The sequence below is a fragment of the Brassica rapa genome, chromosome A05 (assembly GCF_000309985.2).
Source record: "Brassica rapa cultivar Chiifu-401-42 chromosome A05, CAAS_Brap_v3.01, whole genome shotgun sequence".
NCBI lineage: Eukaryota > Viridiplantae > Streptophyta > Magnoliopsida > Brassicales > Brassicaceae > Brassica > Brassica rapa.
In genome coordinates, this window is record NC_024799.2 from 8685324 (window position 1) to 8711602 (window position 26279).

Below are 26279 nucleotides of genomic sequence, written 5' to 3' on the forward strand. Positions count from 1 at the left end.
TAAATGTACTTTAAAACCTACTTTTTTTTTTATCAAACTACTTTCAATGAAATATAGAAGAGTTCAACTCCATCAATGGAGGATACAATAAAGCTACAAGGAGCCAAACAAACCAAAGCATAGACCAATAAACTGGACAAGCAAATAAGAAAGTTTAACCATCTTCAAAACAATGTTCCTTATAACAATTTCACTAATAACAAGTCCAAGGAGATAGCAAGTAAAGTTAACCTTATTAAGTGTAACACACTTTGCAACCTTCACCATATAATCATAGAATTTCTAACTAACAATCAGATCTAAGCCTACATATTATAACTCATGTAGTATAACAGAAAAATATGAACTATGCTCCCATAAATCCCTCACCTTAGCCACTTGACAACAAGTTTTCATTTTCTCAACTTTGGACAGATCCGTTGTACCGCTCGTTTTCCATGTTCCCGAACTCCAGACCCTCTCTCCTTATAGTTGAACATATATCCACGAGTCCATAAGGTTCCTGCCAAATATGAGCTCAGTCCGAGCTCATTTTCCCAACCAAACAAGACGATCCATCAACATACCACTCTGTTTCACAATGTACCAAACCGGTTCAGAAATACATGAATAACTAATAAACTGACCGTCCACTTTTCGATCACACCGTTGAACTCTGAGTCTGCAGTGTCCCCTACATCTGTACAAAGTTTCAGTCAGATCAGCATACAAATGAACCTCCCACGCTCTCTTGAATTTGCTGCAACAGAACAGTTGAACCTCCCAGATTTGAGCTGCTACTTCTGATGCTTGCGTAGGAAGCAAGGCACACCACAACGAAGTCATTACTCCAATGACAGAGACGTCAGTTTCTATGGCTTCCCTGCCACGTCCTCTATTAATAGAAACTCCATATGTGATCTCCCAAACTCATATCTGATCCGGATCTCTCTTTCGAAACTCCATCTCAAACTGTGTACTTTTTCTTCTTCTCCACCTTTGTTTCCTTCTTCTCTAGTCTTTTATTCAATTGGATTTAAATGAGATTTTAGATTTAAGTCTATGATCACTTTTGGTAAAGAATCAGATTAGTGTTTTGAAACCTGTGTGCGAAGAAGACGCGGCGGCGGAGGAAAACGTGAGGTTGACGAGAAGTGAGTCTCTGAGTCGGCTGATGGCGCCGGAGTCATCGCGGAGAGGTCATCGTCAGAGTCGCCGGTTGATGGAGTCGGAGTCGTCGCTGATAGGTCATCGTGGAGGAGAGATCAGCAGATGGAGTCGGAGTCGCCGAGGAGACACGAAAGAAAGAGAGAGAATGCTTTGGTAGAGAGAGAGAGGGATGAGATAATGACACGTGTTCACAAAACCCGTCTCTTGTGTGGCTTAATTAAGCGACGTCTCCTCTTTAATTAGCCAATTTTTCTTTTTTTTTAAATCTGAATACATTGAATACGGGCTTTAAGAGCCCGCGATAATGGTGCTCTAACACCCTCTTGCAGTTGGAGCGCGGGGATCTAACACGTCTAGACTGGAGTGAAAGTCGATGAACAAAGAAGACGGTAAACCTTTAGTGAATATGTCTGCATATTGCGATGTGGAAGGTATATGTACAACTCAAACCTCACCCTTTTGGACCTTATCTCTCACAAAAATGTTGGACCCAAACTTCGACATGATCTAGCGAAAACATATGCCGGCCCATGTTAAAGAAAGACTTAGGGCTCGGCCTCATCGAAGACTGATGCTCAGAGATGATCTCGAGCTCGAACAAAAGGAACGAGGTCAAAGACTCGTTTGAAACTGGAAAAACAATGTCGAAGGAATATCTTCCAGAATCATCGGAAGACAAGTCAAGAGAAAAATACCCCGAAGATCTCGAAACAACCAACATGCAAAGGAGAAGATAGCAGAGTCATTTGCACCAGATCAAGATTATAAAAGTCCATTTTTGTCGATTTGCATATGATTATATCATTGTGCTCTCAAATCAAATGAAAGAACAGCAGAGTATGATCCGAGAAATCGAACGCAAGCACGTCAATCAACGAGGAAGTGGCCAAGCTACGAAGCATGCTCTACACCCTCAAAGATAAGTCACAGGGCCATGAGATCGCGCATTGAACTATAGTCAATCGACTAGAACAAGCTGAGAGGGAACTCACGGCACATCGAACTGGGCTCTCGACCGATCGAGACATCGATCAAAGCCTGCAAGTTGCACCCCCATGCCCCAAAGACAAAGCCAAGGAGCATTTTGAACTCCCGAGTTCCCAGCTTCCAATATGTATGCTTCGAGGTTGGGGAACATCGAGGTCAACACCTCGAACCGGAATGGTCCATCGAAGTCTGAGTTTCAGTGGACTCGACGAAATGTAGATGACAAGACAACAAGAGCATGAAAGCCCAGCGGTTCGCGTCCAGAATAACTCAACCAAGAGGCAACCCAAAAAACGATCGCAGGAGACCCCTCCTAAGTCCTAACAGGACCCAAATGAAACCAAGACCGCTACGGGTTATGTCCTTTGGTCAATAATATTTTGTAATAATCATTTCAAAAAAAAAATCTATATATTTTGTAATTATGTTTCCATACAATAATTAAAATTTTCAATATTTACAAGAATGCCATTATACTTTTTTTTTCTTTTCTAAAATTACAAAAAAAAACTATAAACACCCTAACATTTATTCTTCTTTACAACAATGTCACTATCATCATTTCTCCAACCACCATAAACAACTATTTTAGAACAGTTAAAACTCAATTATTCAATTTCTATCTCGTATCTTCTTATTCTACACTCACAAAACTTTATTTTCTCTCCACTTTCATCTAAAAAGTTCATATAACTTTCATTTTCATGTTGAATTCACTAGTTTTATGATCCATTTCGATATTGCTGATCTTCGATCGGGCTCTTGAGTCAGTGATTTTTTTTTTTTATTGTATCCTTACAAATAGTGCAAAGTTGTGGGAGCTAAAACCTCTGATCAGAATTTTAACGTGAACATAGTAGGGTTTAGGGAAACGGTGAGAAAACATTTCTATGAGCAGATCTCTAAGATTTCGAATTCGACTAATATTATTGACAATGAATATGATGAATATAAAGAAGCTAATCAAAAGATAATACAACTCGAAAAGAGTATTCAAGTTCTCAAGGGATCAGTCAAAAGGCGTTTGTATATAAAATGGTAATCTTGGCTTGTCTTTTACACTCTTCATCTCGATCCAACTATAACAAAACATGTTACCTCCTTGAACGGAAGTGTATGAAATGGATAGCGATGCAACAATTGAATCACTGATATCTTATGAATTTGCATGATTTTAACCATCATTTTGTGTAATATTGATCATATATATCACCATTTAGGCATATTTAGGTTGCATTGCATTGAATATGTCTATATCATGTGTTGGAGATAGTTGTTGGTGAGTTTAAAGCATTTGAAGGGTTTTGAGGCAAAAAGAGTGATTTTGGTCGAGAAACGAAATTGAGCCTTCACAGCGGCCTAATGCCATGCCCCAAACCCGATGTAAACCTTTAGAAGACGATACCAAGTGTTGGAGCGGCCTATTGCAGCGGTATGTGGTAGCCACATGATTTTTGGTGAAGTTATGCGTGAGCTCACTCGACATGTTGCAGCGGTCTCAAAGGCTGCGACTAAGAAACCATCAAGACCTTCAGAGACAAAGTGTTGGAGCGGCCTTGAGGCGGGCAACCAAGACGCTGTGAGCATTCCAAATGTCAACATCCAGAGTTTGACAAGATTTTTTACCATTTTGCTATTTATGTCTTAAGCTACTATAAATACATTTTATACCTAATTTTAGATCTTATCTCATTTTCTTTCAAATAACAATTCAAATAATTACTTAGTGTATTACTAATAATTTTATATGTTCTAAAAGTTCGAAAATACAAACAACATTCAATACTGTATATATCTATAATATTATTTGAGAAGTTAGTTTCTTATCTGTCGCGCTCACGTTAACTCTCACGGCAGTTGATTACACTAATACCCATGAATTAGAAAATATTACGTTTAAATACTATTATTAAATTTTTAATGTTGTTTCCTTTTCAAAATTTTCCAAATAACATATATAATAAAAAGGAAACATTTATAATGTTGTTTCCTTTTCTATTTAAATAATATTTTTAAATAACATAAAATATACTTTTGAAGTAATAAAATATTTCTTTATATCTATATTTTCTTAGGATTAGGAAATTATATATATAAAATTGTTAGGAGAAATTTTTTAAGAATAGGAAATTGTATAATTATCAAAAAGTATAATATTCCTATGTATCGTAGAAAATTGTATAGTTATCACCTTAGCTTTATAAAAATATCAAAATTTAATTTCAGAAAATATTAAAAATAAAAAAATGTAAATAAGGAAAAAGGGTCAATTCGTATGATTGTTTTTAAAATATTACCTTATTATATATAATTCTTTTTTATATAACAACGTGGTTAAGAAAATTTATTAAGGGTATCATATATAGTTTATAATTAGTATTATTGAAATGTTTTGTCTATTTTTTATATATTTAGTTGGCTATAATATCTTTCAATTACAGCAAAAAAAACTATAAATTAAATTTTACTTATATAATATGATTTTTATGTCGAATGTGCATGTATTTTTATAATATTTATCAAATTACATGTTGATGTTTTTTAAAAAAAATATTAAAAAATTAAGGGATGATCAATAGGAAGTTACATGCGTAAGTAGATGATACATTTTTGAAAGCTCATGAACAAATATCACTATTTACAATAATTGAAATATTTTTAAAATTCTAAATAACTTTATGCCTTTGATTTATTGAATGGAAACTAAAATTTATTTTAAATAATCTTAAAAATGAGAATTCAGATTTCCTTTGGTATTTTGATTATAGTCCTATTAAGTTCCACAAACATATTAAATTTATTTTATTAATGTAAATTATAGGATGACTCATAACATATTAATAAATGAAATCTCTATATTATTATTTGAGAAGTCAGTTTCTTATGTGTCGCGGTCACGCTAACTCTCACGGTGGTTGATTACACTAATACCCTTAATGAATTAAAAAATATTACGTTTAAATACTGTTATTAAATTTTTAATGTTGTTTCCTTTTCAAAATTTTCCAAATACCATATATAATAAAAAGGAAACATTTATAAAGTTTAAAAAACGAAAATATATTTATATATAATATGATTTCACTAAAAAAGGAAGTTCACAAAATAGAAATAATCTATTTAAATAATATTTTTAAATAACATACAATATACTTTTGTAGTAATAAAATATTTCTTTATATCTATATTTTCTTAGGATTAGGAAATTATATATATAAAATTGTTAGGAGAAATTTTTAAAAATAGGAAATTGTATACTTATCAAAAAGTATAATATTCCTATGTATCGTAGAAAATTGTATAGTTATCACCTTAGCTTTATAATAATATCAAAATTTAATTTCAGAAAATATAAAAAATCAAAAATGTAAATAAGGAAAAAAGGTTAATTCGTATGATTCTTTTTAAAATATTAACATATTATATATAATTCTTTTTTATATAACAATGTGGTTAAGAAAATTTATTAAGGGTATCATACATAGTTTATAATTAGTATAATTGAAATGTTTTGTCTATTTTTAATATATATATTTGACTATAATATCTTTCAATTACAGCAAAAAAAATCTATAAATTAAATTTTACTTATATAATATGATTTTTATGTCGTTGTGCATGTATTTTCATAATATTTATTAAATTATATGTTGATAATTTTTTAAAAAAATATTAGAAAATAAAGGGATGAACAATAGGAAGTTACATGCGTAAGTGGTTGATACATTTTTGAAAGCTCATAAACAAATATCACTATTTACAATAATTGAAATATTTTTCAAATTCTAAATAACTTTATGCCTTTGATTTATTGAATGGAAATTAAAATTTATTTTAAATAATCTTAAAAATGAGAATTCAGATTTGCTTTGGTATTTTGATTATGGTCCTATTAAGTTCCAAAAACATATTAAATTTATTTTATTAATGTAAATTATAGGATGACTCATAACATATTAATAAATGAAAATAAAAAATATTAACCAACTGTTATAATTTAGTTCTTTTGTAAAATTTATATATACGCATGAGACTGTAGAATATTATAACTCAATGTACTCACAACATGAGTGACTCAACTAATCCAACTTATATCTAAAATCATAGATTTAACTACAATAAGAATAAATAATTTTACAATAATAATTTATTTTATAAATGTAAATTATAGTATGACTCATAACATATTAATAAATGAAAATAAAATATTAACCAACTGTTAATTTAGTTTTTTTTCTGTAAAATTTATATATATGCATGAGACTGTAGAATATTATCGTTATATTAATTTATGTAATTTGGAATCAGATACTTTAGTTTATTTTATATTTCATTCTAAGCACAATATATCTTAAGTTATACATCAACTTCCTTAAATATATTTACAGATAATGCAAATAAGAAAATTAATCATAATATTTTAATATATATAAAATAAAAAAATTATAGTTGAATTCAGAGAAATATATGCAATTTAATATACCCAAATGATAACTACAACGACTGTAAAACCAACAAAGCCGACTAGATATAACATATCTAAAATCATATGTCTTTTTTTTGGTCAACGAAATTTTGCATTAATAAAGGAAAGGAAAAGGGTTTAGCCCATGGGCCGGTCCATTACATGGTTTGGGTTTCTGAGAATGTATTTGGCTAATGCATCAGCATGCCCATTCTCAGCCCTAGGGAGATAGAAGAAAACTAAATCGACAAACAGAGAAAAGAAAGCTTCGATATCGTTCAAGATGCCATAGATCTCTTTCTCGAACAGTTTTTCGTTGATGGCCCTGATCAGGGTTTGGTTGTCGGAGTACATCCGAAGGTGTGTCACACTCAAAGAGGACGCCGTTTGGAGAGCTTCCCTCACCGCCAAAGCTTCAGCCACAAGAGGAGAGGAGACGTTTTGCTGGACCATCACACCCCGCAAGTCGATGGATCGGGGAAGATCTTCGATGATCCAAGAAATTCCGGCTGTGTTGGTCTTCTTATCCCACGCCGCGTCAGTTTTGCAACTTGTGATGTCGGTAGAGGATCTGTGGGTTGTCTCGAGGCGTGGCCTGTTGGTAATTCCTCTCCTAGCTCTTACTGATGATGCGTGTGGAGCCGGTTCAGCTTGAATCCATTCCCTAGCTAACTTGATTCCTCTTATGGCCGTGTCTTCCACTGTGTAGGTTTTCTTCTCGAAGATTAGTGTATTCCTTGCTGTCCACAGAGACCAGAAGATCCAGGGAAGTATGTTGGTGGTGACTCCTAGAGGTGGGAGGCAGCAGTTTGTCCTGGAGGTTACTAGCACCGCTTTGAGTCTTGTCTGAGAAGCGATGTCCACAGTTGGTGAAAGATTAAACTGCTGCCATACCTTTTTAGCAAAGTCGCACTTGAAGAAAATGTGAGCTTCTGATTCCAACTCTCCACATCTTATACATTTGGCTTCCTGTGTAACACCCCTTCTCTGTAGGTTTTCTCCAATGGGAATGACTTTTTGGATAGCTGACCACATGAAAGTTTTTATTTTGGGGGGAGTATTCACCGGCCCACACATCTTTCATCTTTGATTTTGATCTAAAATCATATATCTAATTAAAATAATATAATACTATTAATATAAATTGTAAACAAATTATAAGTTAATTGAAATTAAAATAAATAACAATCAATTATTATAGTATATTTATTTTATAAATATTTATATCCGTGCATGAGCATGGAAAATCACCTAGTAATTAGTATATGATAAAAAAAATTTCAAAACAAATAATAATCGAATGCTAATATCACAATATTTATATACAATAAACATATACTTTATGTTTTTTAAAAAGTTAAAACAATTATCCGCACAAAATGTAGTGATATGTTAAAGTTTTGTTTGATAATAATAAAAAGAAGATGTTAAAAAAAGTTTTTTGAAACTGATGACGTGGGGGCTAGCTAGCTTGGTGTGGATAAGTTGCAGAAGCGATTAGATTTGGGGAAACAGCGGAAGGGAATATGTCGATGGAGGTCACCACCGTTCTCAGACCTCTCGTCATCGCCGGAAAACCTACGCTTCCTCTTCTCCGACCGAAGATTGTCCATCTTCTTCGTCTCTCGCTTCCGCTTCGTCTCCCCCATCTATCTTATTCTTCCACCTCTCGTCTCACTTCTCCCAGTCTGTTCTTCTCTCAGTCTATAGCTGCAGTTTCAAAATTTTCGTCATCATCGGGCTAACAATTTTCTTCCATTTTTATTTTGTTTTGTCTTTCAGTATCATTCGCTACACAGGAGAGTAGTAACCTGAGCGAAAGTGATACGAGCGAGTGGGTGATGCAAGGTACCACTTTAATGTGTTGAGAATTTTAAGTTACAGGGGTTTTGATTTTCCTTTTTTGTTTATAGATTTTTATACATTGAGGAAGGATGTAGAAATAGCATCAGCTCGTGTTGAAGAGATTAGAGCTTCTGCTGGTTTGGAGCAGTTACAACACGAAATTGCTCTTTTGGAGTCAAAAGCTACTGATACCTCCTTCTGGGACGATCGTGCTAAAGCTCAAGAAACGCTTTCCGCCTTGAACGATCTCAAAGATCGGTTGCGCTTGCTCTCTGAATTCAAATCTATGGTACCTGATTCTTTTTGAATTGTTTGCATTGTCCTTAAGAAATGTGGTAATAATACTTTGTGAGGCAGGTTGAAGATGCGGAAACGATTGTTAAGCTAACAGAAGAGATGGATTCTACTGATGTGAGCCTGCTTGAAGAGGCCATGGGAATCATCAAAGAGTTGAACAAATCCGTTGATCGATTTGAGCTAACGCAGCTTCTGTCAGGACCTTATGATAAAGAAGGCGCGGTAGTCACCATTACTGCTGGAGCTGGAGGGACTGATGCTCAGGTAATCACTGTTTACCTGACATGACAATCCTTTGAGGCTAGGCATCTATCTGTGTGTTTCCTATAATTTTTCTTTGATAACTTCCAGTGCAGGATTGGGCCGACATGCTACTTAGGATGTATATGAGATGGGGGGAGAAGCAGCGGTACAAGACTAAAATTGTTGAAATGTCGGCTGGAGAGGAAGCTGGGATTAAGTCTGCCACGCTTGAGATCGAAGGGCGTTATGCGTATGGTTACCTTTCTGGGGAGAAAGGAACTCATAGGATTGTACGACAATCACCATTCAATTCCAAAGGCCTTCGCCAGGTTTATTAAGCTACTCCTCTTACTTAAAAAGAACATGAAACAATTTATATGATTTTGTACACATCTATGGTAAATAGCAGCCGCTCACTAATGTGGTGGAGTGTTAATGAACCCCAAAAGCATATGTGTTTTTTTTTGGTGCTATTCACTTATATTTTGATATTTGCACACAGACGAGCTTTTCTGGTGTGGAGGTGATGCCGCTTCTGCCTGATGAAGCAGTCGGAGTTGAAATACCAGAGGAGGACCTTGAGATTACTTTCACGAGGGCTGGTGGAAAAGGAGGACAGAATGTCAACAAGGTTGAAACTGCTGTTCGCATTACACACATCCCTACTGGCGTTGCGGTCCGTTGCTCAGGTTTGTCCTTGCAGTCTCCACTAATCTACTCTTATGTTGGTCTAAGTAAACAACCTGTAGTGAAGAATCTGAATATCCCGCATGATCCCCTTGACGCTTTCTCGCATGTTGTGCGTTACTGATATATGAGAAATGATTTTATATTGAGTGGCAGAGGAGAGAAGTCAATCGGCGAACAAGACGAGAGGTCTGGCCCGACTTAAGGCGAAACTGTTGGTGATTGCGGAGGAGCAGCGTGCGACTGAAATCAAGGAAATAAGAGGAGATGTAGTGAAAGCTGAGTGGGGACAGCAGATCAGGAACTACGTGTTTCATCCTTACAAACTGGTTAAGGATGTCCGAACAAGTCATGAGACTTCAGATATCACATCTGTAATGGATGGTGACTTGGACCCTTTCATCAAAGCTTACCTTAAGCATAAGTACACCTTAGCCATGGCTTCTGTTGTAGCCAATTAGAACATTTTGATAGGTTTCTTCTCTTTTATTTCTCTCATTAGATAGAGTCATCTCCTCCTACACTGTTCAATTTACTATAAAATCTCCAAAATTTTAAACAGACAAGCTTAAACAAGATCCTAATGCAATTCAATTCTGTTTGTAACTGCTATAGGAAACTAGGAATGGTAAAAAAGGTATATACCTTATATTATTGAAATACCTTAAAATTATATGTAACATTATATGTGGCGGTAACGAGGAATCTGATACGTCGTCATATGCAATGTGATAATTATTTCCCAAGATGTGGAGAACCCGAAGAAGCTGTTACGCATGCTATTTTGAATGCCCACCAGCATTACTGCATTGTCTTTATCAGCAATTTCATCTAGCCCTTGCATTTTTCATTTACCGAACATTTATGCTAATATGGACTATCTTTTATGGAGAAAGAACAACATCGACGAACCAGAATTGGACATGGATCCTTATCTCTATATAATATGGTATATCCAGAAGGCTTAGAATGATAAACTAGGGGGATAGACAGAGATCCTATGAAGCTAGTCTGGTACGCAGAAAACGAGTGTCAAGCGTGGTTCAAAGAAAATGAGACAATACCTTTATCGCCACAAGAAACTCCTAATGAGCAAATAGAAGTCTGAAGCTTGGGTAATATTTGTATGGTGAATGGTTCATGGACCTCTACAACTCAGTTTAGTGGATGCATATGAGTTGGGATGGATAGCTTAGGAAATATTCAACTTATGGGGACAAACAACTTAAGAAGGAAAGAAGCTGTTTTGCGCACACATAATTAGAAGCATTATGATAGGTTATGAAAAGAATACTTCTTCATTCAACATGTCATAACTTTGGTACGGATTGTAATGGGAAATGACCCTCATGCATGGCCGAGCTTCTTAACGGAACTGGAGGTGATAAAGACTCTACGATTGTGTTTTCCAAACTTCAAGATCTCGTACATCCCAAGACCGAAAAATGTAATTTCTTATTCTTTAGCTAGGAGTAAAAGGTTTTTCATAGAGAAATTTGTTTTACTGGTTGTTCTATTACAGTTTAGTTACCAGACCACCTCAAGTTTCAGTAATAAAAAGTCGTTCGTTGTCAAAAATAGAAAATTTAACTGTATATCTCAGACACAACTACCGAACATTCAATTATTGCATTTCTTTCTTCTTAAAAGAATCTGATAACATAAATAAATCAAAACATGAGTTCCAATTGGTAATTGAAAGAGTTATGATCTTCTCTTGAAATCTAAAATAAGCTTAGCTTCAAAAATGGCCGAAAATAAAATAATCTAATCTATTAAAAAAAATACAAAATTGAATTTACCCTAGTTTTCTCCAATATTTACATTGTCATGCCACTAAAGTATTAAATAATCCTAACTTAGGTAGTTATTGTCTTTTCCTATTTTATTAAATTATTTCCTAATTCAAGTTTTGCTAAATTTCTGTGTTCAAGATATTTCCTAAAATGATTTAGCTAAATTTTAGGAAAATTCAAGTTTAAGAAATATTTTTAATAATATTATGTAATATTTTCCAAGTATCATATAATCCCAACACATTTAGCTTGTAAGGCCTAAGATATATGTATTTTGAATATTCCAAAAATATAGGTTTAACTGTTACCATTAATTATTTTCAACAATAAAATATATATATGCTAAGATTAAATATATATATTCCAAACTCTATTGTGCTGTAAACATTTTTTTTCTTTTGTTGATAAATAAATTTAACATTTCAATAAAAAAAAATATTTTAGAATTATTTGTAAAATAATATGGATTGTTTATAACCAAATATTCATTTTTAATCTATCTAAATCTCACTTAATATATATATATATATATATATATATATTATATATATATATATATCAAATATTTCTAAAATATATTTTAACCTTTTCAGTTACTATTAATTATTTTCAACAATAAAAAATATCGATACTAAAATATAAATATCACTGAATTACTTGTAGAATAATATTTAATGTTTCTAACAATATTATTTTTCTGATGTATCTAAATCTCGCCATATGACCTATATTTAATCAAAATATTTAAATTATTATTACATTTGGAAAAAAAAATTTGTTAAGAGAAAAATTGCTCAAACATATTAATGGGTCAATATTTGTCGAATGTGTAGTATAGCGCACAAGTCAATATTTTTTACAGCATTTAAAATATTTAATTATTATGTTTATAAATATTTTGAAATAAGATAAATATTTAAAATGTTAATTAATAAAAATTTAAATAATATTCATGTTTTTAAAGTGTAATAAATACCTGCACGGGGGTGTGGGTCGAATTCTGGTATAGGTTAAAACACGATGTGAGAACTTTTATAAATAAGGAAAACTTTTGGGCTGACTTGCAATTCTTGAGAATTGGTTGGTTTTAGCATGGGTGTCGACCGACACCAAGGGTGAGTGTCGATCGACACGCTCTTCAATTATCAACTCTGACTTCAACTTTTCAGCACAACTTCTCTTAATCCTCCACATAGCTCTTTATTCTCCAAAATGCTCCCAAACGTATATGAGCCTGCAAAGACTCTTGAACTGACTCGAAACATTGATATTGACTCTAAAACTGGACTTATACCATGGTCAAAATCCATAAAAACCAAGGTATATCAGTGAGCTGTAAGTATTTGGCCAAAGATGTTTTGTGAAACTTTACAAGAGAAGTTTCATATAAAAGTAATGGGAGCATGTTCCTTATAGTTTACTTGTCATGTTAACGACCGAGGAGAAAAAAAGTTAACGAGGGAAGAGACCTTAACGCGTGAAAGGAAGGTCTCTCTATATCTCTGTTGCTATGTAGTGCGAAGATGCCGATCTCGTTTTCTCGCAAACTAATTTGTGTGATTTGTTTGTAAAGATTATACAAAAGTGGTTTTGTAGAACTTGTGATGATTTTACGCAAGCTGTCTCGGACAAGTCATATCATATGCGAAACTTTCCAAGTTATTTTTCATGGGAGATGTTTTGTATATTGTTTGTAAGTGATTGTGACATTAATAAGCGAGGAGTACTGTTTCCTCGTTCATATCGCCATGTTGTTTTGAAAACCACTGATACTGTTTTCACGTAGACATTTTCGTATAACTTGTTCTAGTTGTACGAAAGTTGTGGGTAACCGATTCTATGAAGACTATTAGCGTATCTTTGTCGAGAGACGTAGGGTAGTGTTCTAAGAGTGATTATTACGCATATTTTACGTGAATGTTTTTCTTATAATCTTCTGGGAAATTTGTTTCGTTTAACTCAATGAGGTTTTACGTAAGCTATTTCTTGATGATGTTTTGCTAGCAACATTTTCGTAGGTTTTACACGAAACGCTAATGGTATATGTAATGAACATGTATTGCTCTTGACGATTTGGGTGTTAATGAGCGGGTGATATGATCAAATTAACCTTCAAGGTACTCTTTCAAATAAGAGGTTCGTTGTAGTAATTGAGGATTGAATTCACAGAGACTCTATGGTTCACACAATAGACTTGAGTTTCAGATTAAGCTAGGAAATCAGTTAGAAAGCAAATAACAAAATAAGAAAATAGATAGAAATGTAAGCGGTAGGAGAAATGCACTAGATCTAGGAATTATCACACAATGAATTCAAGACTACTATCAATGGTGTCGAGGGTTTATAAGGTTCAATTCTAGAACTCAAATGCAAACAACAAGTTATCCAACTCTCGTTGAGATAAACTATCATATTTCTAACTCGAATCAAATACCAACTCTCATTGCCTATACGCGATGAATCAAACAAGCAACAACCAATATTTGATGTTATTCAACTAAATCCTAGACCAACTCTCGTTGCGAATAAGTAATTAGTCCAGAAGTATTTGATTCAGGTTATCGGTCACACTCGTTCTATTCTGGTTATCCTGTGATTCTAGATTCAGGTTATCAGACACACTCTCTTTGTTACTCCAACTACTCTAGAAGCTAGTATGATAAAAAATCCTGGTGTAGAAATCTATAAGAAACCCTAGCAATCCTATGATTATCAATTTGACATTAAACTCATGAAATCCTTAAATCTAACAAGGGTGATCTACTCAGACATGATAAGAGAAAAAAAAATCCTATTGAAAAACCGAAACTAAAATTTGAACTGAATTTCATAAATAACCGAACATATCATATATCTATAGAACCAAAAAAAATTGAAGGACCAAGAACCAAATGGGTACTTGAAATTTTAAAATAGAAATTATAAACTTACAAATATTAACTATATTTAATTTATAAATAACCAAATATCCTAAAAATACTATTTATAATCGAAAAACCAAATTACCCAAAAACATTTTTGACTAAAAATATTAAAAACTGTTCATTCTGAAAACCCCAAATTATCCGATAGTTTTATTTATAAATCCGTAGTTACCCGAAAAACCAGAATCAAATTAGAAGTGATTTGGACCCAATTTCTTTTTTGCATATGGCTAGGTTGCCAACTTTGCTGCTAAATCAAACCAAAAACTGAAGAAACCCAACTGAAACTAACAAACTTTCTAAACACCTGAATGGTTCCTAAATTTCTAGAACAAAAACCCCAAAAACGGAAATATCTGAACTGAAACCGAATGCTGGTTTAAAAAATAAAGAATAAAAAAAAATAAAAAGTGAAAAATAGTTTAGGTAACACAAAAACAAAGGAAAAAGGAAAAAAATATTCTTGCAAAGTGATTAAAAGTGTTTTATTTTAGTCTAATTTTTAAAAGCAAACTGAATAAAAATAATTGTTTCAGTAAATTTTAAATAAATGATATATTTTTGAAGAAACTAACACAAAATAAAAGAAATTATAAAAAAAAAGAATAGTTTAGTTAACACTAAAACAAAGGTAAAAGGGAAGGGTAAATTTTATGTTTACCACTTTCATGGTACCACTTTTAATTTTTACCACCACTAAAGAAACATATTCAAAAATACATTCTTCATTAAGATGCAAAAGACTATATAACCTTGTTATCTATACATATAATAAATCATTATTAAAATAAATAAAAAATAATTAATAAAATAATATTATTTTTATATTTTTGAATTATAGTTTTTCTTTATTTTTTTGTCATCAACTTAAAAACAGACTCATACATACTTATACTTTTTCAAATTCGAATTCTTTTATAATAAGTATGTATTTATATATTTATTAGAATCTTAAATTTCACATTCTAAAAACCCTACCTAATCCGTCAACTCTAAACCCTATGTCTAGATTAGTTAACCCTAGGAATAAAAGACAGGAGTATAAGTGTCTTTTACCCTTCATTAAAAGTGAAGAAAAAAATAATTAGTATAAACATGAAAAGTGGTACTATGAATGTGGTATTTGCGGTAATTTTCCAAAAGGGAAAACTATTTGGTGATAGTGATCAAAAGTGTTTTTGAAAAAATTGAAAGAAATGAAGAACAGAAGGGGAGGCTCGAACATGAATTGGGTGAGGCACCAAACGTCAAGAATTAGCCGGAAGAGCTAACACTTTCACTACCTACATATTTACACAAAGGATTTATATTATTGGGCACGTGTCACGTGCCACACCTATAATGTACGTGAATCCGCCCCTGCTTACAAGGCTTGAGAGTATTAGGTATCATGATTGTTAAATATTAGGACTAGATAATCGTGTCAAAGTGTAAGTCTGAGTCCCTGTACTTGTAGGTTTAACATCACATTATCAATGACTGACTTTCCTGTTGCTCACTCTCCCTTTAACCTTTTCGGGTGAGATTGAGTAGTAGTTGGACGTTGAACGCTTTTTTGCTACTTGATATATTTTTTCTTTTAATTTTTTTTGCTTATTTCAGTTACTGGAGATGCTATTTAATTATTAATAAAGTGTGATTTAGGATAATTTGAAGAGACGTGAAAAAGCGTTATTGTAAGTGATCCAACATTCTCGATAAAGGATGTGATGAGTGTTATATTCTTAAGCGGTGATTTCTGAATGACCCTCTCTTGCATGGCTAACTATGTATATATATTTATTGTTTTTGCCAGTTCATTTTATTTTTCTCTTCTAATCGGTACTCCTCACTTTGTGTTATTTTTCCTTTTAAGTATTCATATCTTGAGTCGGTCTAAAATCTAAAATGGGTCATGCAAAGGAAGATAAGCCCATCTACAATAAAATGGTCTTAAACAATTTTTAAAAATAACTCACGGCCACGAAAAAACAAAGACAACGATAAAAAATATTTAAAAGAAAAACAAAAAAAAATATCGTTTGACCGCAAACAAAAAATATTTTCAAAATTATTGAAATAATCTCTAATTTTTAGAAACAATTACAAAATAGAAAAGAAATAAAAAAATTAGATATGTCCAGTTAAATAAAAGGAAAGAGGACCACAAATAGTTGAAAATAAAATATATCATAACTAAAATGTATATTATACATATATGTTAAGATTATATTGTATACAGTGAATCATAGATATGTCAAATTTTTATTGATTACTTTTATCTAGGGAAAAAATAATATTCAATTATAGCTTGGTTCATATGGTATGAGTAATTTACTAAAATATACCTTACACTTAGCATATATATCATCTCATAAAACTATTTTATTTTCTTAATAGTAACAATCTTTATTAACACATATTTTTTTTACATCTTTGTAATAGTTAGACATGTGTTCCAATAGTATGTCAAACTCCAAAAAAAATCGATTTCAGTTCGGGAATTGTGAAAAATAATCCACAACAATTGTAAATGTAACATAAAAAGAAATGTAATATATTTTATTTTTTTTTGCTAAAATTTAAATATCATATAGATGATTTGAAGATCTTAATTCTTAGGTCAGAGCCACTCCGGAAAATAGAAAAAAAAACAAGGCGGATCAATAGAATGTTTACTTTGTTTTTTTTTAACGCTGATTTATTACGATATTACAATTATGATATAGGAAAGATTACATAGACGATTCGACAACCGACAATACTACCTGCTTTATGAAGACCTACGCCTAACTGCATCACCTGAGCCGTCCTATGAAGATCCACAGCTGGCCAGATTTACTTGCACCATGTTGAAGATCCCTTGCAAGCATTTTCCTCTGTAGTCTGCATAATTGTTTAATAAACCGCATTCTCCGGGACTTGAAACCTGGATTTCCTGTAATCTGCAATAAATTGCATAGTCTGGGATTCGAACCCCAAACTTAGGTGTAGACCGCATAATTGTTTACTTTGTTTGAATGACTATAATTTTTTGTTAGGGATAATTCAGACTATGTTAAATTAAAATTATCATTTGAACGGTAAACCTTTCACAATGCGATTTACACCCATCATTTATATCTTTGATTTTTTATTTGTAACAGTTATTGGATGGTAAAATATCTAATTATCGTGTGGATAAAATGAGATAATGAAATCTTTCTGTCATTATCTTTAATCTATTACATTTGTGACCCTCATATCTGTATAAAACGAACCTATTACATAATGAGAACAATATAGTTTATCTTTAATTTTCACATTCTCTAAGCTTTGGGCGGTCTGTATTTTTTCTCAGTTCTTAAAAATCCCAGTCAGTTATGTCAAATTGTAGCATTGAACAACTGCATGATTTCTATGTTCAAGAAAGACTGCTTTTCGTTAAATTGGTACAAAAATTTTCAAGATCTCCAGCTGAGTCACTTCTTGTCATGGCCACATGGCTTTGGCTTGAAGACTTTGGCTTTGAGCACATCTTCTCAGTCATCATGGCGCTCAACGATCCACTCATTGCAGCTCTTGCTAATGAGGCTGTCTTATGCTTCCGGTGTCTTGAATCCGAAGAACCTCCAAATGGTTTCAGTCAGATCCCTGTGACTGCAGAATTTATGGATATATCTCTTCAAATAATCTACCAAAATCGATACAGTGCCATCACAGGAATCAAAAACTTTTTAACCACTGTTTGCTCAAGAATTTTCTCTGACATAGTTCAACAAGTTCTCCCATCCTCCTACATCACTAGCCACAACCAGCCTCTCATCATCCCCGGGTTCCCGCATCCAACTTTTGGGAGCATCAACGTGATGCCTAGTGTTGCTTCCTTGGATAATTTCTCCAGCAGAAATTTATTCCCTATCCCTAGTGGTATATGGGGCTGGAATGCTAGTTGCATCGCAACTGAAAACGACCGGACCCTTTTTCTAACGTTTTCTCGTGGAATCCCAGTATCCGAAGCGGAAGTGAGGCTGGTATTCACAGAAAAATATGGAGAAAACTGTGTTAAGGGCGTTCACATACCTAAGTACGGTGGAAACTTACCCAATGAGAACTTGAATAGTAATCAGGATGTTCAACAACAATCACTATATGGGAGGCTGGTCTTGGATTCAGTCGTTACTGTGGATCGTATACTTATGGGCGAGAGTAAACAAAAGTTTTACATCGACGGGAAGCCTATTTGGGCTCGTAAGTTTAAAAATAGATACAGAAAATAAAAAGATGCCTATGTAACTTGTTCAAGTGACAATATTATTATTATCTTCTCTTTCTTTCTTTCTGATGCTAAATCTCTTATCTTATGTCATAAATAATCATATTGTTGGATATGCTGACAAAAAAAAAATAGTTGTCTTGGATATCTTTCTTTCCTGTCTAATCGAAATATTTTGATTGGGAATAATGGACTACCCTCTAAATAAAAATTACTCTAGTCTAAAGGCTAGATGTTGCAACTTACAACCTTCTCTCCAATAAACCGATCACCCCGAAGAGAAAAAGTGATCTAACAAAGGAATGACACAAATAAACCATAAAATAGAGGTTTCAACCTTCTCTCTAGATCTATCCATTTGTTATTGACTGTTTGCCGACTCCGGCTGCTTCCATAGAGCTGTAGTCGCTCTTTGTATTTTGATCTAGATATTTCGCTTTTGCTCTCGTTTTACTCTACATGTGGATTTCCAGACCTTCGATCTTGCTGTGCCCCTTCCAGAAGGAACAAAAGTTTCAGCTAATCTTGCAGTGTATTAATCGTTCTTCTCCTATTAATCTTTCTAGTCAGCGTGGGTTGGGTTTACTACCCTTCAGATCTATTTATTTCCAAGATACATAATGATGGATTGGATGATTTGCATGATGATATTAATCTCTCTTAATTTGGCTCATATTTGGTTTCGATCTTCATCCTTGTCAAGTTCTTGATCAAATTTGAACCTGTTTATGAGTGGTTTCGGTCCTTGTGGATTATCTTATGATTTGATCGAGATCTACATTCTGTCATGCTTCAATTTTGCGTTTCAAGTCGGTTTTTCTCTGTCTGCGTATTTCTGGTTGATGACTTATGAACTAAAAGTGGTTCTGTCTCCTAAAGTATGAAGCTTTAGTCTCTTATTCTCTTGGGATATTCACTATAGGAGGATTCCCTCGTATTGTCTCTATCAAAAAGCTCTAAAGAAAATCTTCATGACTTGTTTTATTTGAAACACTTTTTTTTTGAAACACAATCTTCATGCCTTGTTATTATTGATTTTTGTTGTTTTTTTTATCTGTTCCTTGCGTCTGCCAGTTTGGATCTGTTAGTTTAGATTATCTGCTTGTTCTATGTTTCCATACTTTCCCATTTGTGGACTTTCGTCTCTGAAGACCTTTGTGTTGGTTTGTCGGCTCTTGATTACCGGAGTTCATTGAAATTGCAAGATTTTGTAACTGTTCTTGTTGAATATAATCCTTCTTTTATTGTTAAAAAATATGTTAAAACCTCCTCAGTAATGAACACTAGGCCAAAGAGGATGACACTCATTGCAGTCTCTCGAAATACTTTTCAATGAGTTGGATACCTCTCTTCTCTGATTGCGAAAAGAGTCCACATCGAATGTAAATGTAAAAAATGAAATATAAAGTGTTCATATTTTTTAATGATGCCGAGGTTTTGGGTTTGTAAGCTAGTGTACCTTTCTAGACAAAAACTAAACCTATATTAAATTAATTCTCTTTTGGAGGTACCGTTCACGTTAGGATTTAATTCAAATTCTGATATCCTTAATTTTTTATTTATAATTATTTCTTAAAAATTATTATAAAATATCTAGTATAATATGTGGTTTGTCCTTTATTTTAAAAATTTGTGACCCTCATATCCATATATGTGAAACGAACATATTAGATAGCGATCACATTATTGTGTCCGGATTTTGCGTGGTAAGTACTATACACTAAGTTTGCCATTTTGGGCTAGTGATATAGATACCACTTCATATATATATGTATGGACTAGTTTATCTGCAGTGAGGCCTCTGCTGTTGTTGGAGATTTGGCAAAAGATCTATTTAGGTTATGATGTAAGAGCATGGAAGGATCCACGGATTCCAACTTCAACTTCACCTGCAAGGTCGGCTAGGCCAAATGTCCTAGTAGCACATCTCATAATTAAGTTAGTGATTTAGTTGATGAAGAATCAATGGAATGGGACGTTGTGATGCTTGATAACTTTGTAGCACAAGAAATATACTATTGGTTAGAAGCTTGGACATAATCTGATATTTACATCGTGATACTTATTGTTGAATTTTTACCAAGAGTGGTATGTAAACTGTTAAGTCAGGAAACTTGATGGACATACATATACTTAAGGCTGAAGAATATGTTGTTTACGTAAAACCAAGCATCGCGAAACTCCAGCATAGGTGGGGGAGGATATCACAGTTCATTTTGAAGACCCAAAAACGTCCATGATGAGGAGCCATATATCGGGCAAAGCCAAAGGAGATTCAAGCTCATTTTTACTTAGTTTTCTTATGTATGAAGTACTTATGTAAAATATCTAAGTATTAAATATTATAAAAAGTGTGTGGAAATATGTAGAGTACTTAGGAGCGAAATTGCTTAAGGGAGGCTATTTCACCACGAAGTAACTTCATAGATAGGAAAAGATCTGAGTTGTTAGATCGGTTCATTCTCAACCGTCCATTAAGAAAGTGGGATGTGTATATAAAGGGCTGAAGCCTCATTGTAAGATTCATTCACCAAGTTATAAAATAAATACTTCCTTAAGCTCTAATCTCTCTCTACAATGTCCTCACTCTTTGTCTATGTACTGATCGAGTAATAGGAGTTAGGCTGACTTAGCAATCACTAGGATGAAAAGGTGCTAAAACTGCACGTTCTGGCAAAGTAAAGAATCAGTCCGTGACAACATGCCCCCTTAGGTCTTCACCTACGTCCACCCCTGGACTCAAGGTCCCCCTCTCAAATAACCACTCTTGTTTCCGTCAGTTTTTGAAGCAATCATACATAGTTTTAATTTTTCCTCTTATTCTTTTTGTCGGCTAGTTTTCCTATTAACAAAAAAATCAAGATTATACAAAATGCCAGTGTACAAATATATCTCTCGAAGAGTAGCCTCGAGCGACTCCCACCCTTCTGGAAATTAACTCAATCTAACCATTTTGAATTTTTCTAAAATATGTAAAATTTAGAAAATGTATTAAAATGAGTGTTTGACACACTTTATTCTAATAACTAGGGGTACTATCGCGCTGCGCACAAGATTTTAAAATATTGCTTACTCGTTTGTTGTATAGATGGTGTGGTTCTACTTGGTTACTTGCATAAGTTATTGAGTACATGTTGGTATGCATAAATGGTTTGTGGGAGGATGGTGTTTTAGATATATTTGGTCGTGTAGTCACATCTGTTTGCCTACACGGATGTGTGTGAGTGGTGGATGTATTATTTAGTAGACATAGAAGGTTGATATAGTGTCGTTTTGTACTGGCGGAGATTTTCTTTGGCATAGGTGGGTGTATGATGGTGTAGTTGTTGTGTCATTAAATTGTTGTTGGCATTTGATATGCAAATGGGTGAATTTGATTATTTAGGTTTGGGCCTGCTTGCGTTTTGGAAAGTTAATTGTAAGTGATACATAAAAAGAAAGATTGGATGTGTAACTACCATACCTTCTCTAGAACAAATCTAAATGTTAGCGAGTCTTGTCATCTGTATGTAATAATAACACTTCTAGGATTGCTCTTTTATACATTTCATGTAGGAATTTTGTGGAATTCTTTAGACTCTTAAATTAGCTATGTAAAGTGGGTTTCTGTGTTTTCTTATTATGCCGAGCCGAGTGATATACATGTGTATTCCCAGCAAACTTTTGATTTGTTTCTTTTTCTCCTATCTAATTTTATCTGAATATGTGCTCCATTCATGAAAATTTTCAGTGCAGAGCATGAGCAGACCGTAGAGATATGTTGCATAGTCGTGTGAAGTTGTGGCTGTGGTCCGTATGTGATGCAGCCCAATGTTGATGTTTTTGTACATATGGTACTCTTCTATGCCTAAAATGTAGTGGCCTCCAGTAGTTGGCCACCTCTGTTAGGTTCAACTTGTTGTAAACATGTCAGTATTTTGCAGCTTGTGTCAGCGGTGGTAAAACGAGCATACTATGGCTGGGATGATATCTTGAGGATGCTGCAACGTGTGACATTATGTCTCTTAAGATGGCATGTGAGAGAGACTCCAATGGTGTCAGCTGTTTTGTTTGTTGTCATTACTATTTTTTTCTTTCTCATAGATGGTTTTTGAAAATGATTGTAGTAGCTGAGTATATATATACCGGATTGTTGTGTATATGAACTTCACTTTATCTATCTTGTAACAGCAAGTGTTTTTGTTGTATTGTTCTCTTAGTTGTTAATAAGAGTATCTCTTATGGCTATCCTCATCTTTTTAAATAATGTAAATTTAAAATGAGTTTGAGTTTTGATCCAATAATTTTTCTAATTTTCCCCCTTAAAAGAAGACATTCCAAATATATTTTTTATTAAATTCTAATAATACTTTTTAATACTTACAAATTTTACTCAGTAATAAAATAAAATATTTTTTATATATATAAGTTTAGTTTTCAACAGCATAAATAATGATTTATTAGAATTTATATTTTTGTTAATGGAAGTATTAATAATTTTATTAAATTATAAAATGCATATCTTAATATATTTAGATATAAAAAAACTATGTAGAAGTTTAAAGATGGTAAATAAAAAATAGTTTTAAAATGAAATTGTAAATAGTATTTTCTCAAACTTGATGTGTTACAAATTATATCTTCTCTATTCATTAAAATTATTTTTGGAAATAATAGCAATTAGTGCAGAGCATGAGCAGACCGTAGAGATATGCTCCATAGTCGTATGAAGTTGTGGCTGCGGTCCGTACGTAATGCAGCCCAATGTTGATGTTTTCGTACATAAGGTACTCTTCTATGCCTACAATGTAGTGGCCTCTGGTAGTTGGCCACCTGATCTGTTAGGTTCAACTTGTTGTAAACATGTCGCAGCTTGTGTCAGCGGTGGTAAAACGAGCATACTATGGCTGAGATGATATCTTGAGGATGCTGCAACGTGTGACATTATTTCTCTTAAGAGGGCATGTGAGAGAGATTCCAATGGTGTCAGATGTTTTGTTTGTTGTCATTACTATTTTCTGTTTTTCTCGTAGATGGTTTTTGAAAATGATTGTAGTAGATTAGTATATATACCGGTTTGTTGTGTATATGAGCTTCACTTTATCTATCTTGTTACAGCAGGTGTTTGTGTTATATTTTTCTCTTAGTTGTTAATAAGAGCATCTCTTATGGTTATCCTCATTTTTTTAAAAAAAACGTAAATTTAAAATGAGTTTGAGTTTTGATCCAATAACGTAAATTTAAAATGAGTTTGAGTTTTGATCCAATAATTTTTCTACTTTTTCCCTTAAAAGAGGACATTCCAAATATATTTTCTTATTAAAGTATAATAATAACTTTTTAAGATTTACAAATTTTACCCAGTAACAATTTTATTTTAAATAAATCTTTGTTATATATATAAGTGTAGTTAGGGCTGGGCAAATAAACCGAACCCGAAAATCCGAACCGAACCCGATCCGATGAAAATGAATCCGAACCGATCCGAACCCGACATAAATACCGAATGAATCCTGTTTTTTGGTATATTGGGTTATGGGTATTATCCGAACCGAACCCGGACCTAAATGGATATCCGATAGAACCCGAAACATTTATAATAACAAAAAGAATTTCTACCAAATATGATCTTAATTCTTAATATGTATCCAAAATACTTTAAGATATTATTGAACTTCTAAAATAATTATCTATTAGATAAAGGTTGATGGTGGAATGTAGCGGTTGAAACCTAAAGTTTTTTTTATTTTGGTTTTGTTTTCATTAAATAGTGTTTCTCATTTCATGAGAACTTAGTTTTTGTTTTATGATTTCATTTATCTGGTTTTCTTTATATCACTAACTATGTTTATCTTTCGCTTGATTTTGAATGATCATGTTTGATGTTTTTTCTTATTTTTGAATCGATTTTACTTATGTTTTGGCTATTAAAATATGTACAAATCATGTATTTTAAATCTGAAGAACCGATTTCATTTATGTTTTAGTTACAAAATAGGTACAAATTATGTATTTTTAAACCGAAGAACCGATTGGGACCCGAACCCGAAAGTACAATGGGTTATACCGGTTCTTTGAAGATTTACTAACCCCGACCCGAACCCGATATAACCCGAACCGGTCCCGAACCGAACTTTTATATAACCCGAATGGGGTTGATTTTGATAAACCCGAAAAACCGAAACCCGAATGGATAAAACCGAAACCCGATTGGGACCCCGAATGCCCACGCCTAAGTGTAGTTTTTAAGAGAATAAATAGGGGTGTCAAAATGGGTCATGACACATGGGTTTACCCAACCCAAGTTGACCCATTAACCCAAATGAACTATTTATTTTTGATCCAATTGGTTCATGAGTTAACAGGTTAATGGATTAACATGTTAATGGGTTAACAGGTTAATGGGTTAACAAGTTAATTGATTTATTGGGTTGGGTCAACTCTGAACCATTTTATTTTCAATTAAAAAAAAAACATGAGTAAATCCATTTCTAAGGTTTGATAGAATTGAGAAATCATGAGTTTCTCTAAAGTTCAATCATTTATTCGGTAGTAAAATGCATTTCCCGCCAAAACCGCAAAAAATTCGTTTTTCCGCTAAAACCGCGAAAATATGTTTTTCCGCCAAAACCGCAGAAATGCGTTTTTCTGCCAAAACCGCAAAAACTTGTTTTCCCACCAAAACCAAAAAACACATTTTTTCGCCAAAACTGCAAAAACTCGTTTTTCTGCAAAAACTCGTTTTCCCGCAAAAACATGTTTCCCGCCAAAACCCCAAAAGCGCATTTTCCCGCCAAAACCACAAAATGCAATTTTCCGCCAAAACTGAAAAACCAGTTTTCCTACAAAAACGCATTTTTCCACCAAAACCGCAAAAATGCATTTTTTTACCAAAACCGCAAAAACGCATTTTCCACCAAAACCGCAAAAACACAATTTCTCGCCGAAACTGTAAAAATCAGTTTTCCCGTAAAACCGTGTTTCCCACCAAAACCGCAAAAATGTGTTTTCCCGCCAAAACCGCGTTTTCCAGCCAAAACCACAAAACGCGTTTTTCCGCCAAAACTGCAAAAACTCGTTTTCCGCCAAAACTGCAAAAACTCATTTTCTGCCAAAACGTGTTTTCTCGCCAAAACTACAAAATGAGTTTTCACGCCAATATTGTAAAGCTCGTTTTCCCGCAAAACTCGTTTTCCCACAAAACTGTGTTTTCCCGCAAAACCGCGTTTTCCCACAAAACTGCGTTTTCCCGCAAAACCGCGTTTTCCTCCCAAAACCCAAAAACGTGTTTTCCCACCGAATCCGCAAAAACACATTTTTTCCGCTAAAACCACAAAACACGCTTTCCCGCCAAAACTGCAAAAACTCATTTTCCCGCAAAAACTGTTTTCGTGCCTAAATTGCAAAAACGTGTTTTCCACCAAAACCCACAAAACGAGTTTTCCCGCCGAAACTGCAAAAACTCATTTTCCCGCAAAAATGTGTTTTTCCGCCTAAACCACAAAAAACATTTTCTCATTTAGATCAACTTGGTCTTAACTTAAAAATAATTCATTATAAAGATGTTGGTTTGATGGGTTAGCCATTAACCCATCTAACCAATTTAATTTAATGGGTCAACCCAATCCATTTAAATAAATGGGTTGGGTTGACCCATAACCCATTAACAGTAA

The 26279-nt window shown here is 33.4% G+C and overlaps 3 protein-coding genes across 3 annotated transcripts; 2 read left to right on the forward strand and 1 right to left on the reverse strand.

Annotated features, from left to right (window-relative positions):
* Positions 1-133: 133 nt before the first annotated feature.
* On the reverse strand, positions 134-7798 carry LOC103868305. Its single transcript, XM_033291027.1, has 2 exons — positions 1083-7798; positions 134-998 (listed from the first exon to the last, which is right to left on the reverse strand). The coding sequence occupies exon 1, from the start codon at positions 7676-7678 to the stop codon at positions 6740-6742; it is 939 nt and encodes a 312-aa protein (XP_033146918.1). The 5' UTR covers positions 7679-7798; the 3' UTR covers positions 134-998; positions 1083-6739.
* A 232-nt stretch (positions 7799-8030) lies between these two features.
* LOC103868303 (peptide chain release factor PrfB1, chloroplastic) lies at positions 8031-10279 on the forward strand. The gene is made up of 7 exons (XM_009146404.3): positions 8031-8287; positions 8384-8449; positions 8515-8735; positions 8804-9007; positions 9100-9315; positions 9489-9675; positions 9830-10279. The coding sequence occupies exons 1-7, from the start codon at positions 8128-8130 to the stop codon at positions 10132-10134; spliced, it is 1359 nt and encodes a 452-aa protein (XP_009144652.1). The 5' UTR covers positions 8031-8127; the 3' UTR covers positions 10135-10279.
* Positions 10280-10523: 244 nt separating this feature from the next.
* Positions 10524-24094, forward strand: LOC103868322. The gene has a single exon (XM_033291028.1). The coding sequence runs from the start codon at positions 17735-17737 to the stop codon at positions 18629-18631; it is 897 nt and encodes a 298-aa protein (XP_033146919.1). The 5' UTR covers positions 10524-17734; the 3' UTR covers positions 18632-24094.
* The last annotated feature ends 2185 nt before the right edge of the window (positions 24095-26279 follow it).